Source organism: Chiloscyllium plagiosum, chromosome 9 (genome assembly GCF_004010195.1).
Source record: "Chiloscyllium plagiosum isolate BGI_BamShark_2017 chromosome 9, ASM401019v2, whole genome shotgun sequence".
In the NCBI taxonomy this organism is placed as follows: Eukaryota; Metazoa; Chordata; class Chondrichthyes; order Orectolobiformes; family Hemiscylliidae; genus Chiloscyllium; species Chiloscyllium plagiosum.
In genome coordinates, this window is record NC_057718.1 from 62,974,843 (window position 1) to 62,996,802 (window position 21,960).

At 38.6% G+C, this 21,960-nt stretch overlaps 1 protein-coding gene across 5 annotated transcripts in view; it reads right to left on the reverse strand.

The window, feature by feature from the left end:
- Positions 1–21,960, reverse strand: part of usp34 (ubiquitin specific peptidase 34) — a 371,687-nt gene that overhangs the window by 287,717 nt on the left and 62,010 nt on the right. For 4 of the 5 annotated variants that reach the window (XM_043696074.1, XM_043696076.1, XM_043696075.1 and 1 more), the window contains exons 3-5: positions 16,195–16,618; positions 13,790–13,840; positions 12,098–12,247 (exon numbers count right to left, since the gene is read on the reverse strand). The exons of the other annotated variant lie outside the window; for it this stretch is intronic. In XM_043696074.1, coding sequence (XP_043552009.1) covers positions 12,098–12,247; positions 13,790–13,840; positions 16,195–16,618 — 625 coding nt within the window. The remainder of the gene's footprint in view (positions 1–12,097; positions 12,248–13,789; positions 13,841–16,194; positions 16,619–21,960) is intronic. 5 annotated transcript variants of the gene reach the window in all.

Below are 21,960 nucleotides of genomic sequence, written 5' to 3' on the forward strand. Positions count from 1 at the left end.
GACCGTCATGGTACCTTTGCAGACAATATCATAACCATAGTGCAATTAATGTAATTCAATCTGGCATTTTAAAACAAATTCAGTGTTCACTTTCAAATACAGACTTGGCTTTTTTTAAAAAAAAAGAACATAGCTTAATCTGCATTTATTTCAAGAGATCCCATTTCACCACAAAACTCAGATCATCAATTAAAGTATTCCCAAAATTCCAGCGACAAAGTTTAGTACAAATGATAACATAAGCAAGAAATTTGCACTTCCAACAACTACAAAACCAATTAAGAAAATGAATACCTCCAATAAGATATGATCTTACATCATTTGTTTATTCTCTATATTTGAATATCACTGGTAATTAAGTTAATTAATGCCAATCACTAGACATTCTCAAAAGGTGGCGTTGGTTTATCTTCTTTAACTACTACAGTGCATGTGGTGCCAATGCATGGGTAAATCCAATATTGAGACATAATGGCCTAAATTTTGAGGTCCCAATGGCAGCGACTGTCAAGTCTGTAAATTCTGTGCTGATGCCAAATACCAGAATTACACTCTGCATTAACAAGGGGATTATACAACAATGATTGTAATTAACTATTCTGTAAAACTGGGCTCTGCTGTGACAATTTGGCTAACTGCCAAGAAATTACTCTAATTCGCCCAATTTTTGATAGCTCTTAGCTGACAGACTCTGTTCATAAGATTCTGCAAATAACAAGCCTTTTAATCTAAAGCACTATGCTACAAACATATCAAAACAGATCAAGGGTTTCCTAACAGTTGGATTGTTTGCAATGCAAAATTTCAGATACACAGGACATTTCTTTCTAAAAGTTAATTTTTTTTTTAGAAACTGCTGAGGTGCTTTTACAATAGCAAACTCTGCCATAAAATACAGATGTTTATTGGATGATAAGGTGGTTATAGGGTAGATAGTAATTGATAGCAAACTCCTTTAAAATGAATAAAATAGTCTGTGTGCACTGATATAATTGTGTACAACAGCCTCAAGACTACCCATACATTTCAGATTATTTGCATCGTTCCCCAAGACATTTTCCCAGTACTCCAATGATTGTAAGGCGTTGACAGCATTCAAGACTTAGTTGATGCTGAGCATCAGGATTAACAGAGGAAGTACTTGTTGCCTTTAATTATTTCTGCTTTTTTCAATTTTATATTTACAGAACTCCGGGAAGAAGAGCAATGTAGTTCTCAGTGGTTTGTCTCGGATTTGGACGCAGCTACGTTTTAAGTCGAATACGATTTGCATCATAAGCCAGTGACCAAAGTCTACAAGGGGTACCTGTATTAAATAAAAGAACTTCAGTCTGTCTTTATATAATTTTGGTATCAAAGTATTAAATTATAGTAGCTACCAACAAAAGGACAAATCAATTTTAATAATATCACTTCCGATCTTGTCTTCGCAATGGTATGGGTGGAAAACTAAGGCAAGGGGCTGAAGAATTAAAATGAATATTTTATAACAGTGCATCGCTGTTCCTTCATCGTCACTTGATCAAAATCTAGAAACTCCCTATCCATTTTCACTGTAGAGGTATCTTCACCACAGGCCCTAGAAGACCTCAAGATGGCAATTGGCCATCACCTTCTCAGTTAATAGACAGATTTTGTTTAAATTTAAATGAGATATGTTGACTTTGAATGGTTAGGATAAATGTTTAAATTTTAAAGAGAGCAAAGCATTGCAGCTATCAGTGAGCGCTAATTGGTGCATTCTTATGGTAACATCTCTAATAATTAGTGTCGACTTGACAAACTTCCAATAGTCCCCTCTCATTTAGTATAACTGTTGATTTTCCCTTTGAACTGATATTCTTGCAAAAATGTCCTGATGAGTGCAAGATAATAAGCTTTGGCAAAATGTGTCCATCAAACAGGCATAAATTATTTTATTCATCCTTATGGCAGAAACTGCCTATGCAAACTTATTATAATTACACCCTACTACCACTGATGGTTATGAAATGTGAAGAGGAAGAGCAGGTGCAATGTACACCAAGACAAATCTACACAAGCAATGTCAAATTTCAGGCACAGGAGTTCATAACACAAAACATCAACATGACATGCTCACAGACACAAGTCATTAAAATGTGAAGCTGGAAGAACACAGCAGATGAGACAAAAAAAAAGAGCTGCTGGAAGAGCAGGCAAGTTGATGTTTTCAGTAAGGCACTTCATCAGGACACTGGGGAGGGGTAAAGGAGCTCAGAAATAAATGGAAGGGTGGGGCTAGTGATAGTAGATGCAGGTAGAGATTTATTATAATTCGGCAGTGGAAAGGGTGCAGTGGATGGGTGAGAAGGAAGATGGACAGGTTAGGTCAGTTAAGGAGGCAGGGAGGAGAGGGAGGGCTGGACATGGGTTAAGGGTAAGTGTGGGGAGATTTTGAAGCTAGTGAACTCTATGTTGAAGCCATTGGGTTCAAAGCTCCCGAGGTGAAATATAAGGTGTTGTTCCTCCAGTTTGCATGTGGCCTAATTTTGTCACTGGAGGAGGCCCAGGATGGACATGTCACCAAGGGAATAGGAGGGGGAATTGAAACGCCTGGCAACCTGAAGGTGGAGTTTATTGGAGTGTACAGACTGCAGATTCTCTGTGAACCAGTCCCCAATTCTGCGCTTGGCCTCTCCAATGTAGATGAGACTACATCAGGAGCAATGGATGTAATAAACCAGGTTAGTAGTGCAGGTGAATCGTTGCCGGGATTTAGAATGATTGTTTGGGGCCTTGGATGAAGGTGAGAGAGGTGTAGTAGGGGCAGGTTGCAGGGAAATATGCCAGGTGTGTAGGAGAGGTTGGTGGAGAGTACGGAACTGATAAGGGAGTCATGGAGTAAGTGGTCTCTACGGAAAGCAGATGGGGTGGAAGGAAATATCTTTTTAATGGTGGGGCCTGACTGCAGTTGACTAGAGCGGCAGAGGATATGTTGGATTTCAAGATTGATGGGATGGTATGTGAGGACAGGGGAACTCTATCCTTATTGGGTTGGGGGAGGGGATGTGTGGACTGAAGTGTGGGAAATGGAGGAGATGCAGTTGAGGGCATTATTAAATCACCGGCGAGGGGAAATTATGGTCCTTGAAATAGGAAGACATCTGGGAAGTCCTGGAGTGGAATCCCTCATCCTGGGAGCAGATGTAGCGGAGGCAGAGGAATAGGGACTATGGGATTGTATTTTTGCAGGAGGGTGGTGAGAGAAAAGTATAGCTAAGGTAGCTATTGAAATCGGTGGATTTGAAATAGATGTCAGTGCTAAGTCGGTTACCAAAGATATAGACTGAGTGTTCCAGGAAGGGAGAGAGGTGTCAGAGATAGTCCAGGTGAATTTGAGGTAGGGGTGGAAGGTGTGGGTAAAACTCGATCAGTTCATCAAACAGTCTTGACCCGAAACATCGACTTTCTTGCTGTTCCGATACGGTCTGACCTGCTATGCTCTTCCAGCTCCACATTTTGACTTTGACTTACAGCATCTGAAATCCTTACTATCTCTTGCTCACAGACACCAACTTCATCAAGATAGAGAGCAAAGAAATCTAACAAAATGAACACATGAACAAGACAGACTGGTTGGCTATTCTGACCCCAAGCCTGTTCCACTGTTTAATAAACTGATCTGATTTTAATCAGAAATCCAAATTTCTGTCTACCTCAATAAACTCTCGCCTAACCCCCCCATTCCAAACAAGAATTTTCCTTTATCTTAAAATATTTAAAGGAATCCACTTCCACCACTTTTTCAGAAAGGAAGAGCTCCAAACTCTTACACTAGAGAAAAACATTTGCCTCATTTATCTTTTAGAACTGGACAGCACAGGAATGGGCCCTTATTTTTTAAAAAGATGTGAGCCCTACTTCTAATTACCTGACAAATGAAGCATCTACTCCACATCTACTCTGTCAAGGCTTCTCAAGATCTTGTGCGTTTCTATCAAATCACCTCTAAACATGCTTTTAAAAATTCTAGTAGATAGCAACCGAGCGTGTCTAGCCGCTCATTGCTCAGTGACCCAGATCCCTCTGCATCTCAGGTATCTGTAATTTCTCATCATTCAGATAATATCTTTGTTTTGTTCTTCCTACCAAAATGACAATTTCACATTTTCCCACTTTATATCACATTTGCCAGATCTTTGCCTACTCGCTTAACCTATCTATACTTTGTAACTTCTTGCCCACTTTCCTCATTAATAATTATTTTCAAAGAGTCATTCACATCTGTCATTTTCTGTTTCTTGTATATTCTGTCCAATCTTCTGACACACCACTGATCTGTGCGTAATAATATACTTTGTTTGGATAATATTTTTAACCTTTCAAGTTAACCATGAATGTTAGGTCTGTCCCTTATTTCTTATTTGTTATACACTCTATCCTTATTACCCAGTGATTCGCTACCATGGATCTGTGTGCTCACAAGGATGGCCCCAGACCCATTTTCTTTACTGCCTCATCCAGCTGATCATGTGGTCTTTTGAGGTACATAGAAAAGTTACACTGCAGCAGTATCTGCATTTTCTGTTATCCATGGGACATCCATGTCCATATCCCTCATAGATAAGGAGGATTATCTAATCTGTTTATTCCAAATTATCCCCTCACATTCGATGTGAGCATAGGGGGTATAGTTAGTAAGTTTGCAGGTGACACCAAAACTGGAAGTGTAGTGGGCAGCGAAGAAGGCTACCTCAGACTGAAATGGGATCTTGATCAGATAGGCCAATGGGATGAGAAGTGGCAGATGGAGTTTAATTTAGATAAAATGTGAGGTGCTGCATTTTGGGAAAGCAAATCATAGCAAGACTTATACACTTTATGGTAAGGTCCTGGGGAATGCTGCTGAACAAAGAGACCTTGGAGTGCAGGTTTATAGTTCCTTGAAAGTAGAGTCACAAGTAGATAGGATAGTGAAGAGCATTCAATACAGAGTTGGGAGGTCATGTTGCAGCTGTACAGGACATTGGTTCGGCTACTTTTGGAATATTGTGTGCAATTCTGGTCTCCTTTCTATCAGAAGGATGTTGTGAAACTTGAAAGGGTTCAGAAAAGATTTACAAGGATGTTGCCAGGGTTGGAGAATTTGAGCTAGAGAGAGAGGCTGTACAGGCTGGGGCTGTTTTCTCTGGAACATCGAAGGCTGAGGGGCGACCTTTTAAGATTTATAAAATCATGAGAGGCATGGATAGGATTAATAGTCAAGGTCTTTTCCCTGGGATGGGAAAGTCCAGAACTAAAGGGCATAGGTTTAGGGTGAGAGGGGCAAGATATAAAAGGGACCTAAGGGGCAACAATTTCACACAGAGGATGGTGTGTGTATGGAATGAGCTACCAGAGGAAGTGGTGGAAGCTGGTACAATGGCAGCATTTAAAAGGCATCTGGATGAGTATATGAACAGGAGCGTTTAGAGGTATATGGGCCAAGTACTGGCAAATGGGACTAGATTAATTTAGGATAGCTGGTCAGCATGAATGAGTTGGACCAAAGGGTCTGTTTTTGTGCTGGACATCTGATTCTATCCCTACCACTGCATCTCTGTTGATGCAGCCTTTAGCCTTCTTAACCAATTTAGCTTTAGCTAGCACTGCTTCCAAGCAGTCATTATTGTTCTTAGTTAAATTAAAAGGAAGTAGTACTCTCTCTCTCTCAAACGGAATATAAAATGAAATGATATAGTTGCTGCTGTCTTGGGGTGCCTTCACAGAGATCAATAATTAATCCTATTTCTTTGTATAATATCTGATTAGTATAACATGTTTCTCTGGTTGGCTCAAGGTCACCTTTTTTTCTGAGAAATAATTCCAAAACCATTCTTTAGCTCCTCACCTTGCCTACCTTTGCCTTTCTGACTTCTCCAGTCCACATATTCTTTAAAATCCAGCACCCCACCAACCAGATCATCACTTTGTCTTTCTGACAAGTTCACAGTATTTCTTCCTTTATGTTCCAACCTACAATAGAGAGTTACTCTTACAGGGCCTGTGTACCACTCCCATAAGCAATGTCTTGACTTTGTAATGTCTCATCTCTACTTAAACAGTTTCCACATTCTGGATTCCTAAATTTAGGTCAGCCTTCTCATTTGCACTAATACCATCATTAACTAACATAGCCATCTTCCCACCTTTTCCTAGCTTCCTATCCTTCCTAAATGCCCTATTCCGTTCAATATTCAGTACCAGTCTATGTCATCCTTCAGCCACATCTGTAGAACTACCAGTTCATACCTATTTGAACTGTTACTCTACCTGTTTTATTTTAAATACTATGTGCATGCAGATAATCTTTGGTTATATTGTTTTTGCAACTTCTAACCTTATCGATCAATTTACTTTGACAGTTTCAACAGTACAAATCGGACTTTCGCAAGTATTAGGGAGATTCCCCCACAAACCAGAACCCACTTCTCCCACACCATTAATCTGGCAAATTTGATTTACCATATGCCAATCTGCACATTGCTAGTGCAATAACTCAAATATTATGAGCTTTAAGATTCTGCTTAAGTTGGTGTCAAGATAATTTTACTCACAATCCAGAACTTCCTTTCCTCGCCTTGGCTGTTTCATTCATAATTGCACATAGCACGATAATTGGATTATCTTCTCACAAAATTGTCTCCAGTCCTGAGCAGATATACTGAACCCAGGTACAGGGCAAGCAACACAGCAGTCTAGACTCATGCTCTTTGTTGTACTGAATAGTATCAATTCCTCTGGTTACCACAGCACTTCTATTTATTCTCCGAATTTGAATGGCTTCCAGTGCCACGATCCTGTAGCTCTTCCAACATGCAACCTTCACTCTCTTCCAAATAAACTGAAAGAACCTCAAACCCATTGGACAATTGCAAGGCCATGGCTCCCGCTTTCTGGGTCTCTTTACCAGTCTCACTTGCTGTCATACTCTCTGCCTTGAACACCGACTTAAATCAGAAGATGCCAATCAAGATGTATGAAGGCTTCATGAAAGAAAGAATCCAATAACTCCACCCTCCGTCATGGTAACTGTAGTTGAGACTCCTGTTCAAACTGAATCAAAGCTCCTCATCAAACTTGTAGTCCAGGTGTGTTTATTCTCAATTAAACATGCTGCAACTGTGATACTTTCCCCTTCTCCTCTGTTCCGCTAAATTAGGTTGCTGTATAAGTTTCAACATAAAGCTTATCTGATCCAGTTATTGAGGAACCATTTTCAAACCGCTTTTGCAGCTAAGTAAGCCCAACTGTTCCACCAGTGGAAACCTTGTTAAAACCTGGATTAAGACTGAGAACTTTAGAAATTTAAACTGCAGGTTTCAGTTAAATGCTAATTAACACTAACAAACAAAATTAGACTTTACAAAAAAAATTAAAATTATCTTACCACCAAATGCTAGAATGAAGAAAGGGTTGGGTTTTGTTATTAGAAGTGGGGGGGTGGGGTGACTGCATTTGCTGATCTCGAAGAAATTAGCACAAACAAATCTCATGATGCAGAATTCCCCTTTCACAGCGGCAGTTCCACTTTAACACTAAGTAAAGGATATCTCCATTGAAGTCAGGACACAATACACCCGGAGATAGTGAGGGAATATTAAAAAAAGCCCATTAATCATGAGTGACTTTAATCTTCATGTAGATTGGGAAAATCAAATTGGCACAGGCAGCCATAAGGAAGAATTCAAAGAGTACAAGTGGGACAGTTTTCTAAAATATATATTGTAGATATAAGCAATGATCAGGCTATTTTGTATTTACTAATATGTAATGAGTCTGGTTTAATAAATGATCTCAGAAGATCACTCAGAGATCAGTTTCTATTCTATGATAGAATTTAGCATTCAATTCGAGAGCGATAAACTCGGATCAGAAACAAGTACATTTAACTTAAATAAAGGTAATTACATTGGAATGAGGGCAAAGTTGTCTGGAGTGGACTGGGAAAAAAAGAGTTTAGCAGAAAAGACAGTTGAGGAACAGTGGCATAAGAAAACAGATTATGACACACAGCAAAGATACATACCAGTGTGGGAAAAGAATTCTAAGAAGCAGTTAAACCAAATATGTTAACCAAGGAAATTATGGACATTTTTAAAATTGTTTCTTTCAATTTGATACAAAGTGACAAAGGTTAGTGGTAAGCCAAACAGAGTATAAAAGATAGGTAAGTATTGCTAAAACTATACAGGCATTAGCCAAAATAGAGTCAGTTTTGGGCTCCTTATCTAAAGGAAGATACACTGGAATTGGAGGTAGTCCAGAGAAGGGTCACTAGATTGTTTCTGGGTAAAGAGGGATTTTCTTATTTTGAGAGATTAAGTAGGTTAGGCTTGTACTCATTGTAGTTTAGAAGAATGAGAGGCAACCTCATTGAAAAAAAGGATTCTTTGAGCACTTAACAGGGTAGAGACAGAGAAGTTGTTTTACCTAATAGGAGTTACTAGGACAAGAGGGAATAAATGTCATACTAAGAGATCACCCATTTAAGACAAAGATTAGGAGAAATTTCTTCTCTCAGAGGATAGAGAATAGTGGATTTCTGTACTGCTGACAGCTGTTGAGGCTGGGTCATTAAGCATATTCAAGGCTAAGATAGACAAGTATTCAATCAAAAAGGGTTATGAGGATAAGGTTAAAAAAACTGGCATTGAGGATCATCAAAAATATGGCTGATGTTGAACGATGGAGCAGACTCGATGGGCCAAATGGCCTACTTGTGTCCTACGTAGTTTGATCACAAGGAAGTATTTTCATAGACTTTTAATTAGTAAGGGGTTGAAGAATAATGGAGAATGGACAGGAAAGTGGAGTTGAGACTGAGATGAGATCAGCCATGATTGTATTGAATGACAGAGCAAATTTGAGGGGCTGATTAGTCTATTCCTGCTCTTAGTTCTTATGTTCATGTTTCTTCAAAACCCATAACCTCCACCATCTCAAAAGGACATGGGAGCATTCCTGATGAAGGGCTTATGCCCAAAACATCAACTCTGCTGCTCCTCAATGCTGCCCGACCTGCTGTGCTTATCCAGCACCACACTTCTCGATACTATTCTCATAAACAGCAAACCAGAGGTTTAAAGTATTGAATCCCAATTTAAGAGTGAAATCAATTATTCGGTTTACAATATTTTGGATTCTATCCAATGCAAAGTTTTTAAAAACCTGGACTTTTTTTTGATGTGATCTCTTGCCTGGGCTTGCACTTCTGCAAATGTTTACTTCAGATTTCCCTTTAGAAGATGCTGTAGACTGGATTTCTTTCTCAGCCTCCACATCCTTGCTGGTTTCAACTCCATCTCATTATGTACTTTTCCCTGACATTCCATTCTCCTATCCTCATTTAATCTTTCCTTCCATAAATCTAACAATCCAATCCCTAAACACTTGCTGTTCCCATTAAATCATAGTTAAGACTTTCTCTGATCACTTGCTTAGATCATTCACCATGCTTATCTTGGGAATTAGTTTTGCTCAATCTGCTGGATTGTTGGTTTGCAGAGCAGTATGATGCCAACAGCATGGATTCAATTCCCACCACAGGTTTGAGGTTACCATGAAGGACTCTCCTTCTCAAACACTTCCCTTGCCTGAAGTCTGGTGGCCCTCAGGTTAATTCACCACCAGTCACTTCTCTCTCTCTCTCACATGAGAGAGCAGCCCCATGGTCTGGTAAGACTATGGTGACACAATACCACAATGTTTATCTCACTTCAAACTCCAATTCTACTACTTTCAGCATCTGCATCAAGGACAACCCTCCCAATTCATTCACAATTAGAGCTTCAAAATCTCAACTGGTTAGCCTTTAAATCTCCATTCACAAAGACACTTCTGCAACTACAGAGACACTTCTGCAACTACAGAGACACTTCTGCAACTACAGAGACACTCAACCGTATCCTTGACCCCATCTTTAACAAAGATTGTTTAACAAAACCATTATTTTCTCTCTTCCTGGCTGTTACCTCGTACTGCCTTATCACTGCTCTCTTAAATCTAAGGAATGCAAACTTGCACAAGTATTACAGACAACGAGCTTAGTCATTCAACATCAGATCTGAATGAAGCAAAGTAAGAACCATTGAGCTCAATGGTCATCTGCTAAAACTATTTCAATATCAACCTAGAACCTCTTTATCACAACTGCAAATCACTCTTAAACCCCTTTTCCTTATTCCTCAAATGCAAAAAAACTCATGTTCTGCTCTGTAACCAGGATTATGACAGCTTATCACCTGTTCTGTGGTGTTCCTTTCCCTAACTCATCAAGACAAACCTCTTGTAAGGTTCTTTCATTCCCCAGCACTAAACTTGCATGATTCTCACGTTTCTGTTCCAGGTCCCCCTCATTCTGTCTAGTAATTTCATTTCAACCAAACTAACCACCCAACTTTCCTTTCTTGCTTCAGTTTTTGCTGGCACAATTAAAGACTCTCTCCTTTCAGGTACTGTGGTCCTCTCTATCAAAACTGCAGTCCTCACCTCTTGCCTTAAAAAAACTTTAATCCTGTTACACTCACATTTAGGGATCAGTAAATTTTTGTTTAAAAGTTAATGAATTCTAGAAATCCTAAATGCTTGTTTACAAAACAAAACCACCAGATTACACAGATTTAAATAAAATAAACATTTCTGTTAACAAGGTAATACAATCTACATTATACACACACAACGTAACAGTTATGAGTTAAATATAAAAAGTAAACAAATTCTGGTCAAATACCCCATACACGGCACTTTAAAGTTTCAGAAAAGACCAAGACAAATTCCATGGATTTGATAACAACCCACCCAAATATCCAAGTGCTGACAGTCACAAAACTCATTTTACATTTGGGCCTTCCTCCAGAGGGATTTCACTCTTCACTCCTGAAGACTCCAGTTCTTACTTCCCTCCAATGTCACTCTAACTTGGAATGCCTGAATACCTGCCTAGATGATGTGGGTTCAACCTAGTCTTGTAGATGGCTTTCTGAGAGACACTCCCTGGCTAACCTCTGGCTGCATCTCAACTCTCCTCAGGCTCTTACAGCTCTACTTAAACATTCAGTCTGCAAGCAGTAACGATTGGAGATTCCTTCTCAGTACTCCACCAATGGTCAATTCACTGTAGTTTTTGTCCAGCCTTTCCAATTACCCTTGTCCTAGTTCCTGTTTCTTTTTAAGTTTTAGTTTCTTCTAATATCTTGACTGCTTTTGTCAGAAGTCCTGGATCCTTATCATCTTCCTCTCTCGAACTACTAGATAATGTTGCCAGTTGTTTTCTTTACCTAATTACCATTTCAGACCTATTCAACTGCCTTCCGCTACGTTTGGAAGCATCTTTTCACTACACTGAAATACACCCAAGTCCTGTGGGCTCCCCTTTTCTTGGGGACTTCATACACTCAGATTATTGCATTCTCTATAACTCTGATGGCTAAGCCCTTGGAATACTTAAAGGAATACAAACGGCCCAGAACAAAAGATGTATAGCTGGAAACGCTGCCATGGACTGCGCATGCACCAAGACTTGAGGGCTAGCCAGGAACTCGTAGTCTTGGCCTTTACCCAAAGCCCCTGCAGACATGTTTCATAGCAATCTTTACATTCTTAATAACTACCAGCTCATTTCTACCTTCTTCCTCTTCAAAACCCTTGAACAGGTTGTCATCTTTTGAACTCGTACTCATTTTATCTGTGCCCTATATGTTAGTGCCTTCAACAATTTCTACTCATGCCACAATTATCACTGGGTCACTGGATATTATCAAGACCAAATTAGGCAGATCCTTGATCTGTAGGGTAGTCAAAGGTTTTGGAAAGTAGACAGGAAATTGGGTTAAGACCACAAAATAGATCAGCTATGCTGAATGACACAGTAGGCACAAGGGACCAAATTGAACAATTCCTGCTTCTATTTATTATGTTCTTATGTACACAATGGCTCTTGAGGTCACAAATGCAAGCCCCTCCCAAAATGCCACTGTCCTTTCACATGACCAATCTACTTACTTCTAGATCTGCAGGGAAGAGTGACATTTTGATAGATTAGTCAGCCAGCTAGATGGGTACTTAATAGAATTTGTTTTTAAAAATCACTACTTACATTGGATACTATTGTAATAAAAGCATGTGCTATTGGAAACGGAAGAGTTTCAGGCATTCCATATTCAAAACAATCTTTCATAAGTGATAGCCCATTTTTCCCACAAAAGAGGCAGACATAACGAAGCAAGTGCAAAGGTACTTCCACATCCTAAATAGATGACAAAAGAAAATATAAATAGTTATGGCTGTGGTAACTACAAATAAATCATAAAAACAAAATAATTTACATAAGATATTCAAAATGAAATTGAATATTTAACCTTTCCCTGCCCACCTTTCCCACTGAATATTTTATATTGTTTTAATAAAAGTTTGGCTGGCATTACGATCAAAAAATAGAAATGTTATAAAAGGGTGCCAGAACTATTTCTTAACACCTTTACAATGATTAAAATTTTCCACTTAGCTTCTCTCTGGTTTTGTAGAAAGCTAAAATTAATACATATATTCTATTGGTATTCACAGTAAGACTATACTTATCAAGAGTTTGAATCATACAATAATTTTCCCTGGAATTTCAGGAGAGGTACAAACATTACAATTGAATCCTAATTAATGCACTATTAGCTGATTTTGCTTTCACAATGATCAAATTAAAACGGAGGTTCAGATCTGACAAAATATCTATTTGAAAATATCAACTTCTTTATTTTTTTCCCCCACAGGTGGTGTTGCCTGTTTTCAGTTTGTACTTCAGATTTCCAGCAGTTGCAAATCTAATGAGATGTTACATTTACCATAAGAAAATACAAAAGCAAACAACAGATATTAGACAATGCATTTACCTGACCTCACTGTGGACTACATTATTTGAATGTCCATTTTAAACATTATTAGCTGGTCCAGTGAGAAATACTTTACCATATTATGTATAAAATATAGGAATTTGAGGAGGCACTGGGATATATCTGGATTACATACCAGAGGGATCAGAAGATAAATGGGGTAATTTGATTGATGGGTTCAGAATAAAGAAAACTGACAGAATATATAATTCTTCCACAGAAATGTGTGTTTGCAGAAGGACTTGAAAGAATGTGAATGGAGTGTCATAAAAGGCCCCAAATCAATTAAGTAAACGCGATAGCATCGGCATCCAAATGGTTAAAAAAAATGGCAGGAACATTGAACTAACAAATTAATTTTTGTTCCTGTAAATAATTACTACTTCTAAATTTAATTTAGAAGAGAGAACTTTACAATCTATGTTTAGACATTACAGCCGACTGCAAATTGCAGTTTCACAGACAATCTGTGTTTTCTTTATAAAACTTCCGAAGATGCAGCATTAGTTCCATTCTAAACATAATAATCACTTAAAATCAACCAACTCAGCCCCTTATACAGCTAGGAAATCCCTTTAAGAGTTATACTGGATTTGATGATTCCTAATATTATGTTTTTCCTGAAAAACATACTTAACTGTATCTCATCTTTACTTCTGGTAAACTAATTTCTCAACATGCTTTCCTTTCTGTCCGTTAAACAAAAGTTTAGTCACGGTAGTTTGTGGACACAAAAAGCTGAAATTTTAATCATGTCTACACAGCTTTTATATTTGGGTTGATGTCAAAGTATAAGAATTTCATTCTGAAACATATTCTTATTTCCCAAAATGACTATTTATTCATCCTGTTCTAAAGTTTAATAAAACAAAATCATGTAAAGTTTTTTTTAAAATGTTACTTACATTCATATCACAAAACGCCCCTAATAAGTTGCTTTCATGAGCTGAAATGTCCTAATTTGAAGAAAAGTTAGCACAATTTAAAGAAAAACAATTCTTCAAAGTGAAGAAAGCACAATACATTCCATTGTCGAGACAAACTACATTACTGACTCAATCTATAGTAGAGGATTTAAAAACTGCATTGATAAATAAATAAAATTCTACAGTGTCAGCATTTCTTCAATGATAGCAATTTTATCTAAGTCAGGTGGCAATAGGTGAAAGTTAACAGTGACATTTGAGCACTTAAGTCCAACTTATCCAAGTTAAATCAGTGTCTTGTTTGCCTGCTCAGGTCCAACTGCATTATTGAAAAAGGAGAAAAAAGTTCTTCCTGAATTGTTGGCAATATTTATTACTAATCAACTGCATTTATACAGTGACTTTAACATAACAAAAACATCCCAAGGTTCCACAAATGAGTGTTAACAAACAATATTTGACAGAGCCACAGAAGGGGTTATTAGGACCAATTATAAACAATTTGTAAAAATTAGGTAGGTTTTAATGGAGAAACGGTTTAAGGAGTGAATTCCAGAGTTCAGCAGGGAATGAAAGTCGAGGAGGCACAAGAAGCAGAATTGGTGGAGCACAGTTCTCAGGTGGTTGGATGGCTGGAGAAGTTTACAGAAATTAGGGGGTGAGGCCATGACGGAAAAGGGGACAGAGGATTTGAAAGCAAATATGAGATTCTTAAAAGAGACAGGTGTTGCCAAAGGGAAGAGAGCCAATGATGGTCAAGAAGCACATAGATAATAGGTGAACACAAGTGAGCATATAGACAGAGTTCTGGATGAAATAAAGTGTGTTGGGTGTGTACAAAATGGGATGCTAGCAAACAAAGTTCCCTCTACTGTGTGCACAGCCATCTGCTCTGACATTCTGCACATGGCAATCAGCAGGGACGGACTTCCACCTCTGGAAGTCTCTGCACAGACCTTGTAGACCCCTGCAAATCAGAAGGAAAATTAGAGGGAACGCTGCTGGCAGCAACTAGAGCACTGGAATGATGAATTAAATAACAGTAGTTACAATCAATTAATTACTTTTATATTGTAAAGTGCTTAGGGATGACTTAGAGTGCTATATAAATATAAGTTTTTTGCTTTCCAGGTTTATTCACTCTATTGTAGCTGGATTTACTTTTAAATTTTATTTATATTTTAAGATCCTTAATGAAAACATATTCTTGGAAACCTTAAATACATGCATAATAAATTCCAATCAAAATGTAAATGCAAGAAGGACACATTTTTCACCCAGAACCATGAAGATGGTAGCGCAAAGTTTCATGTGCCAGGCAAATTTAAGTGGCATTTGCTTTGGTTAATTCACTTGAAGGCTTAAGATTTCCCTTCAATAGTACAGAGAACACTGGGCTTTAAGGCAGTGACAAATCTATTTCCAAACAATAAATAATATTATCCATAAGCTTACGTGTGACAGCTTCCAATTTAGCGAGGTAAGCTACTAACACTTTTGAAGAACTCAGTAATAGCGTGGGTAACTGGATTTTAATATCTTAGTGCTTGTTGAAACAACATGGAGATCGATCAAGTCAAATTTTGCTGAGCAACACTGACATACAAGTTAATTCGTGTATTAAATGAAAATTCCTCTAACCGGTACTTTAGCCTACAAGTCTACAATAAATTCTGGAGTGATTTTTTTAAAAATTTGAACGCAGGATGACCACAGCACAATGCTCATAATCAAATCATGTTTAAAACAATTATCAAATCGGAATCACCCTCAACTGTTGGCATTTATAGTTTCCTTATTCATATTAGCTAGTAGTAAGCTGTTACTAAGAAAGAAACAAAAAGTTGATCTCAGAAATATATCCCTACAAATTGCTGTGCTGTTCTCTTCCCCACCCAAAAAATTAATTTGGTGTAGAAATGGCAACTTGAAGACAAAACCCCAATATATTAAACACAAGTTTTAGAACAACAAAAAGCTTTCAGTTATTGTGAAAACTAATTTCTATTTACCCTAACATTCACATCTATTAGTTAATATCATTATAACTCCTTCAAAAAATTTGAAAAACTGATAACACTCCAAAGTTAGCGAGGAAACAATAAATTTTATAAACAAAAAATCAAAACCACTTTCTGAATTGCCCAAACAATTTATCAGGCTTTTTTTTCCCTTACATTGGATATTATATATATAGATAATAATTTAACTACACAATTTTAAATATATGTTTTCTGTTCCTAACCAATCTTGGGTATGTTAAATTACAAATGATAAATAATGCATTGTCATTTTCTTTCCTCAAAGCAACAGAAAATGTTCACAATCTAACAATTACTGGGTTACATGTATCAATTGATGCATCAAAAAAAAACACATTATACCTCTATAGTGGCATGAGTGTTATGCTTGTAGGCAGTATATAAAGGGAACTGAATTTGAAATATCTTTGCCACACATAACAGCAACTTTTCTTTCTCCTCTGTACTCCATGTGCTAAATGGATCAGTGCTCCGTGCAGAAACCTCCTCAGTTCTCCCACATGTTCTATTATCTGCTTTTTTCTCCACAAAATCCTTTGATTTCCGACCAATATCTTCTTCATCATTATTACACTCGCCTTCCTGATTAGCCTGTTCATGGATTTTCTGATTCAGATCCTGCCACGATGAATCATTACTAGTGCAAATTTTACATAACTGGTCCTGGAGAGTCTGGACTTGGGCAGTCACCATATTGATAAGGGCATAAACCACCTGGTTGAAGATTTCCAGGTGCTTGTACTCCTTGAAGCAACAAAGACATTGCCTATAAGAAGGAAACATAGTATTAACAGTTTTACAGCAAACATAAAATTGGGCAAAAATATTAGGGGAATTTACCCAAATGCTGATTTGGTTTACAAATCTGTGTACCTGCATTAGGAAGTAAGGATCGAGAAGATATATCTATCATGGTATAATGAATATAATTATGATAGTATTAAAAAGCCAGCTCGCTTTGATCTATAGGAGATATAGGTATATATTTTTGGGAAAAACTTGAACAGCAGTTAATGTTCAGTACAGTGATAGCGAGAAAAAGCCAAGAACTGTATCTGAAGTTAGAACATTGCTACATCAGGTGACGAGACCACTTGGTGTAACTCATACATAGACCAGAATGCCAAGATGAAATAACAGTGAAAAGAGGTAAGACAATAAATACAATATTATAAGCCAAAAGTTTATTCACAACAGATGCAATCTTATTGCAAAACATGTGACAGAGGAAATAGCATTCCAAACAATCACACTTCTTACTTAATTTCTTAAGTAACAGAGACTAAAACGAACACTTGCACTAATCAACAATATAGGAATTCAAACATTCCATATGAAGCAATCCCTGCCATTAGATGTTCAAATCTGCCAGCACAGCAAGTTAAGAGAGTCTGTGACAATTGCTTGGATTTCCTAGTGAGTGTTAGTCATATTCTGTTAACAAAATGCAAACACACCAGCATATTCAAGAACAACCCAGCAGAGATTTCTCTAACAGAAAAATTGAACCACTTCTCATGAAGGATCTCATATAATTTTTGCTTACACAAGAGTTCAGCATCAAATCAATTGGCACCAAAGTTTTATTAATGCCATAATACCACATTTAAAACAGTTTGGACCCCCATCAATAAAAAGTGGTCTCAATAACTTAGCATCAATATGCACTCAGCAACAATAAATTTCTTACCCTTGTTGTATATTCCCATCTCGCTCTAAACAACATTATGAGATAGCTGTACCAGGTTACAAATATACTGGGCAAATCACAATATTGCATTCAGTTAAAAACATCTTATGCAACAAAAGTGGACTATTGTATCATGCACAGATTTAGAGGAGGAGTTGACAAACTGCAGCACAGAACTCTTATTTTATTCTGGCGGATGGAATGTATTGCATGAGGCAAAGACAACAAAAAACTACAAAATCATAGCCCAGTTGGACACATACACTTTTTTTTTAAAAAAAGTGTTAAAGCGTGAAACAGGGGTATGGTAATCTAACAAGGGGACAAAATTCCCTCAATGATTGGAGTTAAAAGGAAAATGATCCTTTCGTTTGGCATGATATAGAGGGAAGTTTCTTTTCTATTTACAAATCTGAATTTGATTCACACGTGAGATTTCCTTCTTACCTTTACAAACAGGATTGAGACCAGTGGGCAATCAAATACACAGGTTTCCCCATTGTGACACCTTGTGGCTAACCTTGCAACTAAATACAGATTCTAGGAATAAAATAGCACCAGTTTTTATTAGCTATTTGAAAGACACTACATCAGTAGTTCAAGCTTTAGCTAAAAAGAATGAATAAAATAGTGAGTGAAAACTCAAATCACAACACCACATATGGGATTTGTATACATTGCAGGAGAACATAAATGTAAAACTGCCTAAGTGGTCGGCATGGACAGGTTGGACCGAAGGGTCTGTTTCTATGCTGTACATCTCTATGACTCTAAGTGCAGTAGTCTTAAAGATTTTCAGTATTTTTAAACAGAATACTGCAACACACCAATTTATTTTAAGATAGAATATCAATAATATGAAAAAGTGTCTATTTTGGATGTTGCAACTGAAATGCAGAAAAACCACTAACATATTTTAAAACATAAACCCAAAACTTAAGAGGCAAAAGCTAAATACTTTCATCAGACTATCAACACACTCTAGAGACTCCGTTCAAATCCCATCACAGCAAAAGGCGCAATTTCAGGTATTTTCTTTAAGTGTAAAGCATACCCTCCCCACTTTACCATCAGGGGAGAAGATGTAATCCTGGTTCAATGAAGAGTTCAGGAGGGGTTGCCAGGAGCAGCACCAAGCATACCTAAAAATGAGATGTCAAGCTGGTAAAGCCACAAAACAGGACAACTTGTTTGCCAAACAGTAGAAGAATAAGTTATAGGCAAACTGAAGTCTGATCCACAACCAACAAACCAGATTTATAGAATATAGAAAAGTACAACACAGAACGGGCCCTTCGGCCCATGATGTTGTGCCGAGGATTAATCCTAATGTAAAATAAAATAATCTTACCTACGCACCCCTCAATTCACTGCTGAATATGTGCATGTCCAGCGGGTGCTTAAATGTCCCGAATGACTCTGCTTCCACCACCATCGCTGGCAACACATTCCATGCATTCACAACTCTCTACGTAAAGAACCTACCTCTGACATCTCCTCAATACCTTCCTCCTAATATCTTCAAACTATGACCTCTCGTCCCAGTCAATCCTGCCCTGGGGAAATGTCTCTAGCTATTGACTCTATCTATGCCTCTCATTACCTTGTATACCTCGATTAGGTCACCTCTCTTCCTCCTCCTCTCCAAAGAGAAAGGTCCAAGCTTAGTCAACCTCTCTTCAGGAGGCAAGCCCTCCAGTCCAGGCAGCATCCTGGTAAACCTTCTTTGCACCCTCTCCAAAGCCTCTGTATCTTTCCTATAGTAGGGTGATCAGAACTGAACACAATATTCTAAGTGTGGTCTCACCAGGGACTTGTAGAGCTGTAGCAAAACCTCGCGGCTCAAACTCGATCCCCAAAACACCATATGCTTTCTTAACCCTATCCACTTGAGTGGCAATTTTGAGGGATCTATGTACTTGAACACCAAGATCCCTCTGTTCCCCCACACTGCCAAGAATCCTGTCTTTAATCCTACATTCAGTATTCAAGTTCGACCTTCCAAACTGCATCACTTTGCATTTATCCAGGTTGAACTCCACCTGCCATTTCTCATCCCAGCTCTGCATCCTGTCTATGTCACACTGCAGCCTGCAATAGCCCTCAATACCATCAACTGCACCTCTAACCTTTGTGTCTGCAAATTTTTTCTAACACACCCCTCAATTTCCTCATCATAGTCATTTATAAAAACTACAAACAGCAGAGGCCCAAGAACACAGCCCTGCAGGACACCACTCAACAGTGACCTCCAAGTAGAATACTTTCCATCCACAACCACTCTGCTTTCTGTCAGCCAACCAATTCTGAATCCGGATAGCCAAATTTCCCTGTATCCCATACCTCCTGATTTTATGAATGAGCCTACCATGGGGAACCCTATCAAATGCCTTGCTTAAGTCCATATACACCACATCTACTGCTCGACCTTTGTCGACCTGTCTTGTCACCTCCTCGAAGAACTCAATAAGACTAGTTAGGCACAACCTGCCCCTCAAAGCCATGCTGACGGTCTTTAATCACACTATGCTTTTCCAAATAGTCATAAATCCTAACCCTCAGAATTCTTTCCAAAACCTTGCAGATCACAGACGAAAGACAGACTGGTCTGTAACTGCCACGGATTTCCCTATTACTTTTCTTGAAAAGAGGAACATTCGCCTCCTTCCAATCCTCTGGTATGACTCTCGTAAAGAGTGAGGAAGCAAAGATCTTCACCAGCTGCTTAGTAACCTCCTTTCTCGCTTCCTGGAGCAATCTATGATAAATCTGGTCTGGTACTGGGGACTTATCAATCTTAAATTTCTAACACATCAATTTCATCAATCTTGATCTGTTCAAGCCCATATCCCGGCTCCTCAAAGTTCTCATTCACATTTCCTTAGTGAAAACTGAGGCAAAAAACTAATTTAGGGCTTCCCCTATCAGCTCAGACTCCATGAACAAGCTCCCTACGCTATCCTTGATCGGCCCTACCTTGTCTCTGATCATTCTCTTATTCTTCACGTATGAGTAAAATGCCCTCGAGTCCTCCCTAATCCTTCCTACCAAGCCTTCCTCATGCCTTGCCTCAGTCCATTTCTGAGCTCCTTTCTAGAAGCCTGTAATCCTCTAAAGCTTTGCAAGATCCTTGCTTCCTCCACCTTACATAAGCTGCTTTCTTCCTTTTGACGAGAAGCTCCTCTGATCTCATCATCCAAGCCTCCTTAATCTTACCCCTACTTACCTGTCTCAGAGGAAAAAAATTCATGCATCACTCGCAACAACTGCTCCTTAAACAGTCTCCACATGTCTGCTTGCCCCTTCTTTGGAACAATTGTTCAGAGTCTGTACTTCCTAACTCCAGTCCGATAGCATCATAATTTCCTTTTCCACATCTAAATATCTTCCCTCTAACTGCTCCTTTCCCTCTCCAACACTATGGTAAATGTGAAGCAGTTGTGGTCACTGTCACCAAAGTGTTCTCCCACCACGAGATTTGACACCTGTACTGGCTCATTGCCGAGCACCAAATACAAAATGGCCCCTCCCCTCGTCGGCCTGTCTACATACTGAGTAAGAAAACCCTCCTGAACGCACCTGACAAAAACGGCTCTATCCAAACCATCTGCACTAAGGAGGTTCCAGTCAATATTGGGAAAGTTGAAGTCACTCATAACAACCCTGCTACATCTGCATTGTTCCAAAATCTGTCGGCTTAATGGTTCTTTAGTCTCCCTACTGCTATTAGAGGGTCTGTAGAAAACCCCCAATGAGGTTGCTGCTCCTTTGCTGTTCCTCACTTCCACCCACTGACTCAATAGGCAAACCTTCCTCAACAACTTTCATTTCTGTAGCTGTGATGCACTCTCTGATTAGCAATGCTACACCCCCCTTCTCTTTTTCCCACCCTCCCTGTTCTTTTTAAACGTCCTAAACCCTGGAACATCTAGCAACCATTTCTGCCCCTGTGAGACCCGCGTCTCCATTATGGCCACAACATCATAGGGCATGGATCAATACTTGGGCTCAGTTCATCACTGCAATTTAATCTCTGCAGTTCTGACAAATCTAGCAGCCAATGGTGGTGGACAATTAAACAATTCATTGGAGAAGGTGGTTCCACAAGTATGTTGATCATTAATGATGGGGGAATCCAAAACATCAGTGAAAAAGCCAATGCTGAAACATGTGCAACAATCATCAGCCAGAAATTCAAGTGTATGATCCATCTCTCTTTCCATCAGAGGTCCATGCATCTCAGATGCCAGTGTTCAATCAATTCAAGTGACTCCACATGATACTAAAAACAGGCAAAAGGTATTGGATACTGCAAAAGCTATAGACCCTGACAATATTTCAGTAGTGTACTGAAGACTTGTGACCAGATTTTGCCACATCCCTAGCCAAGCTATTCCAGTATGTTCACACCACTGGCA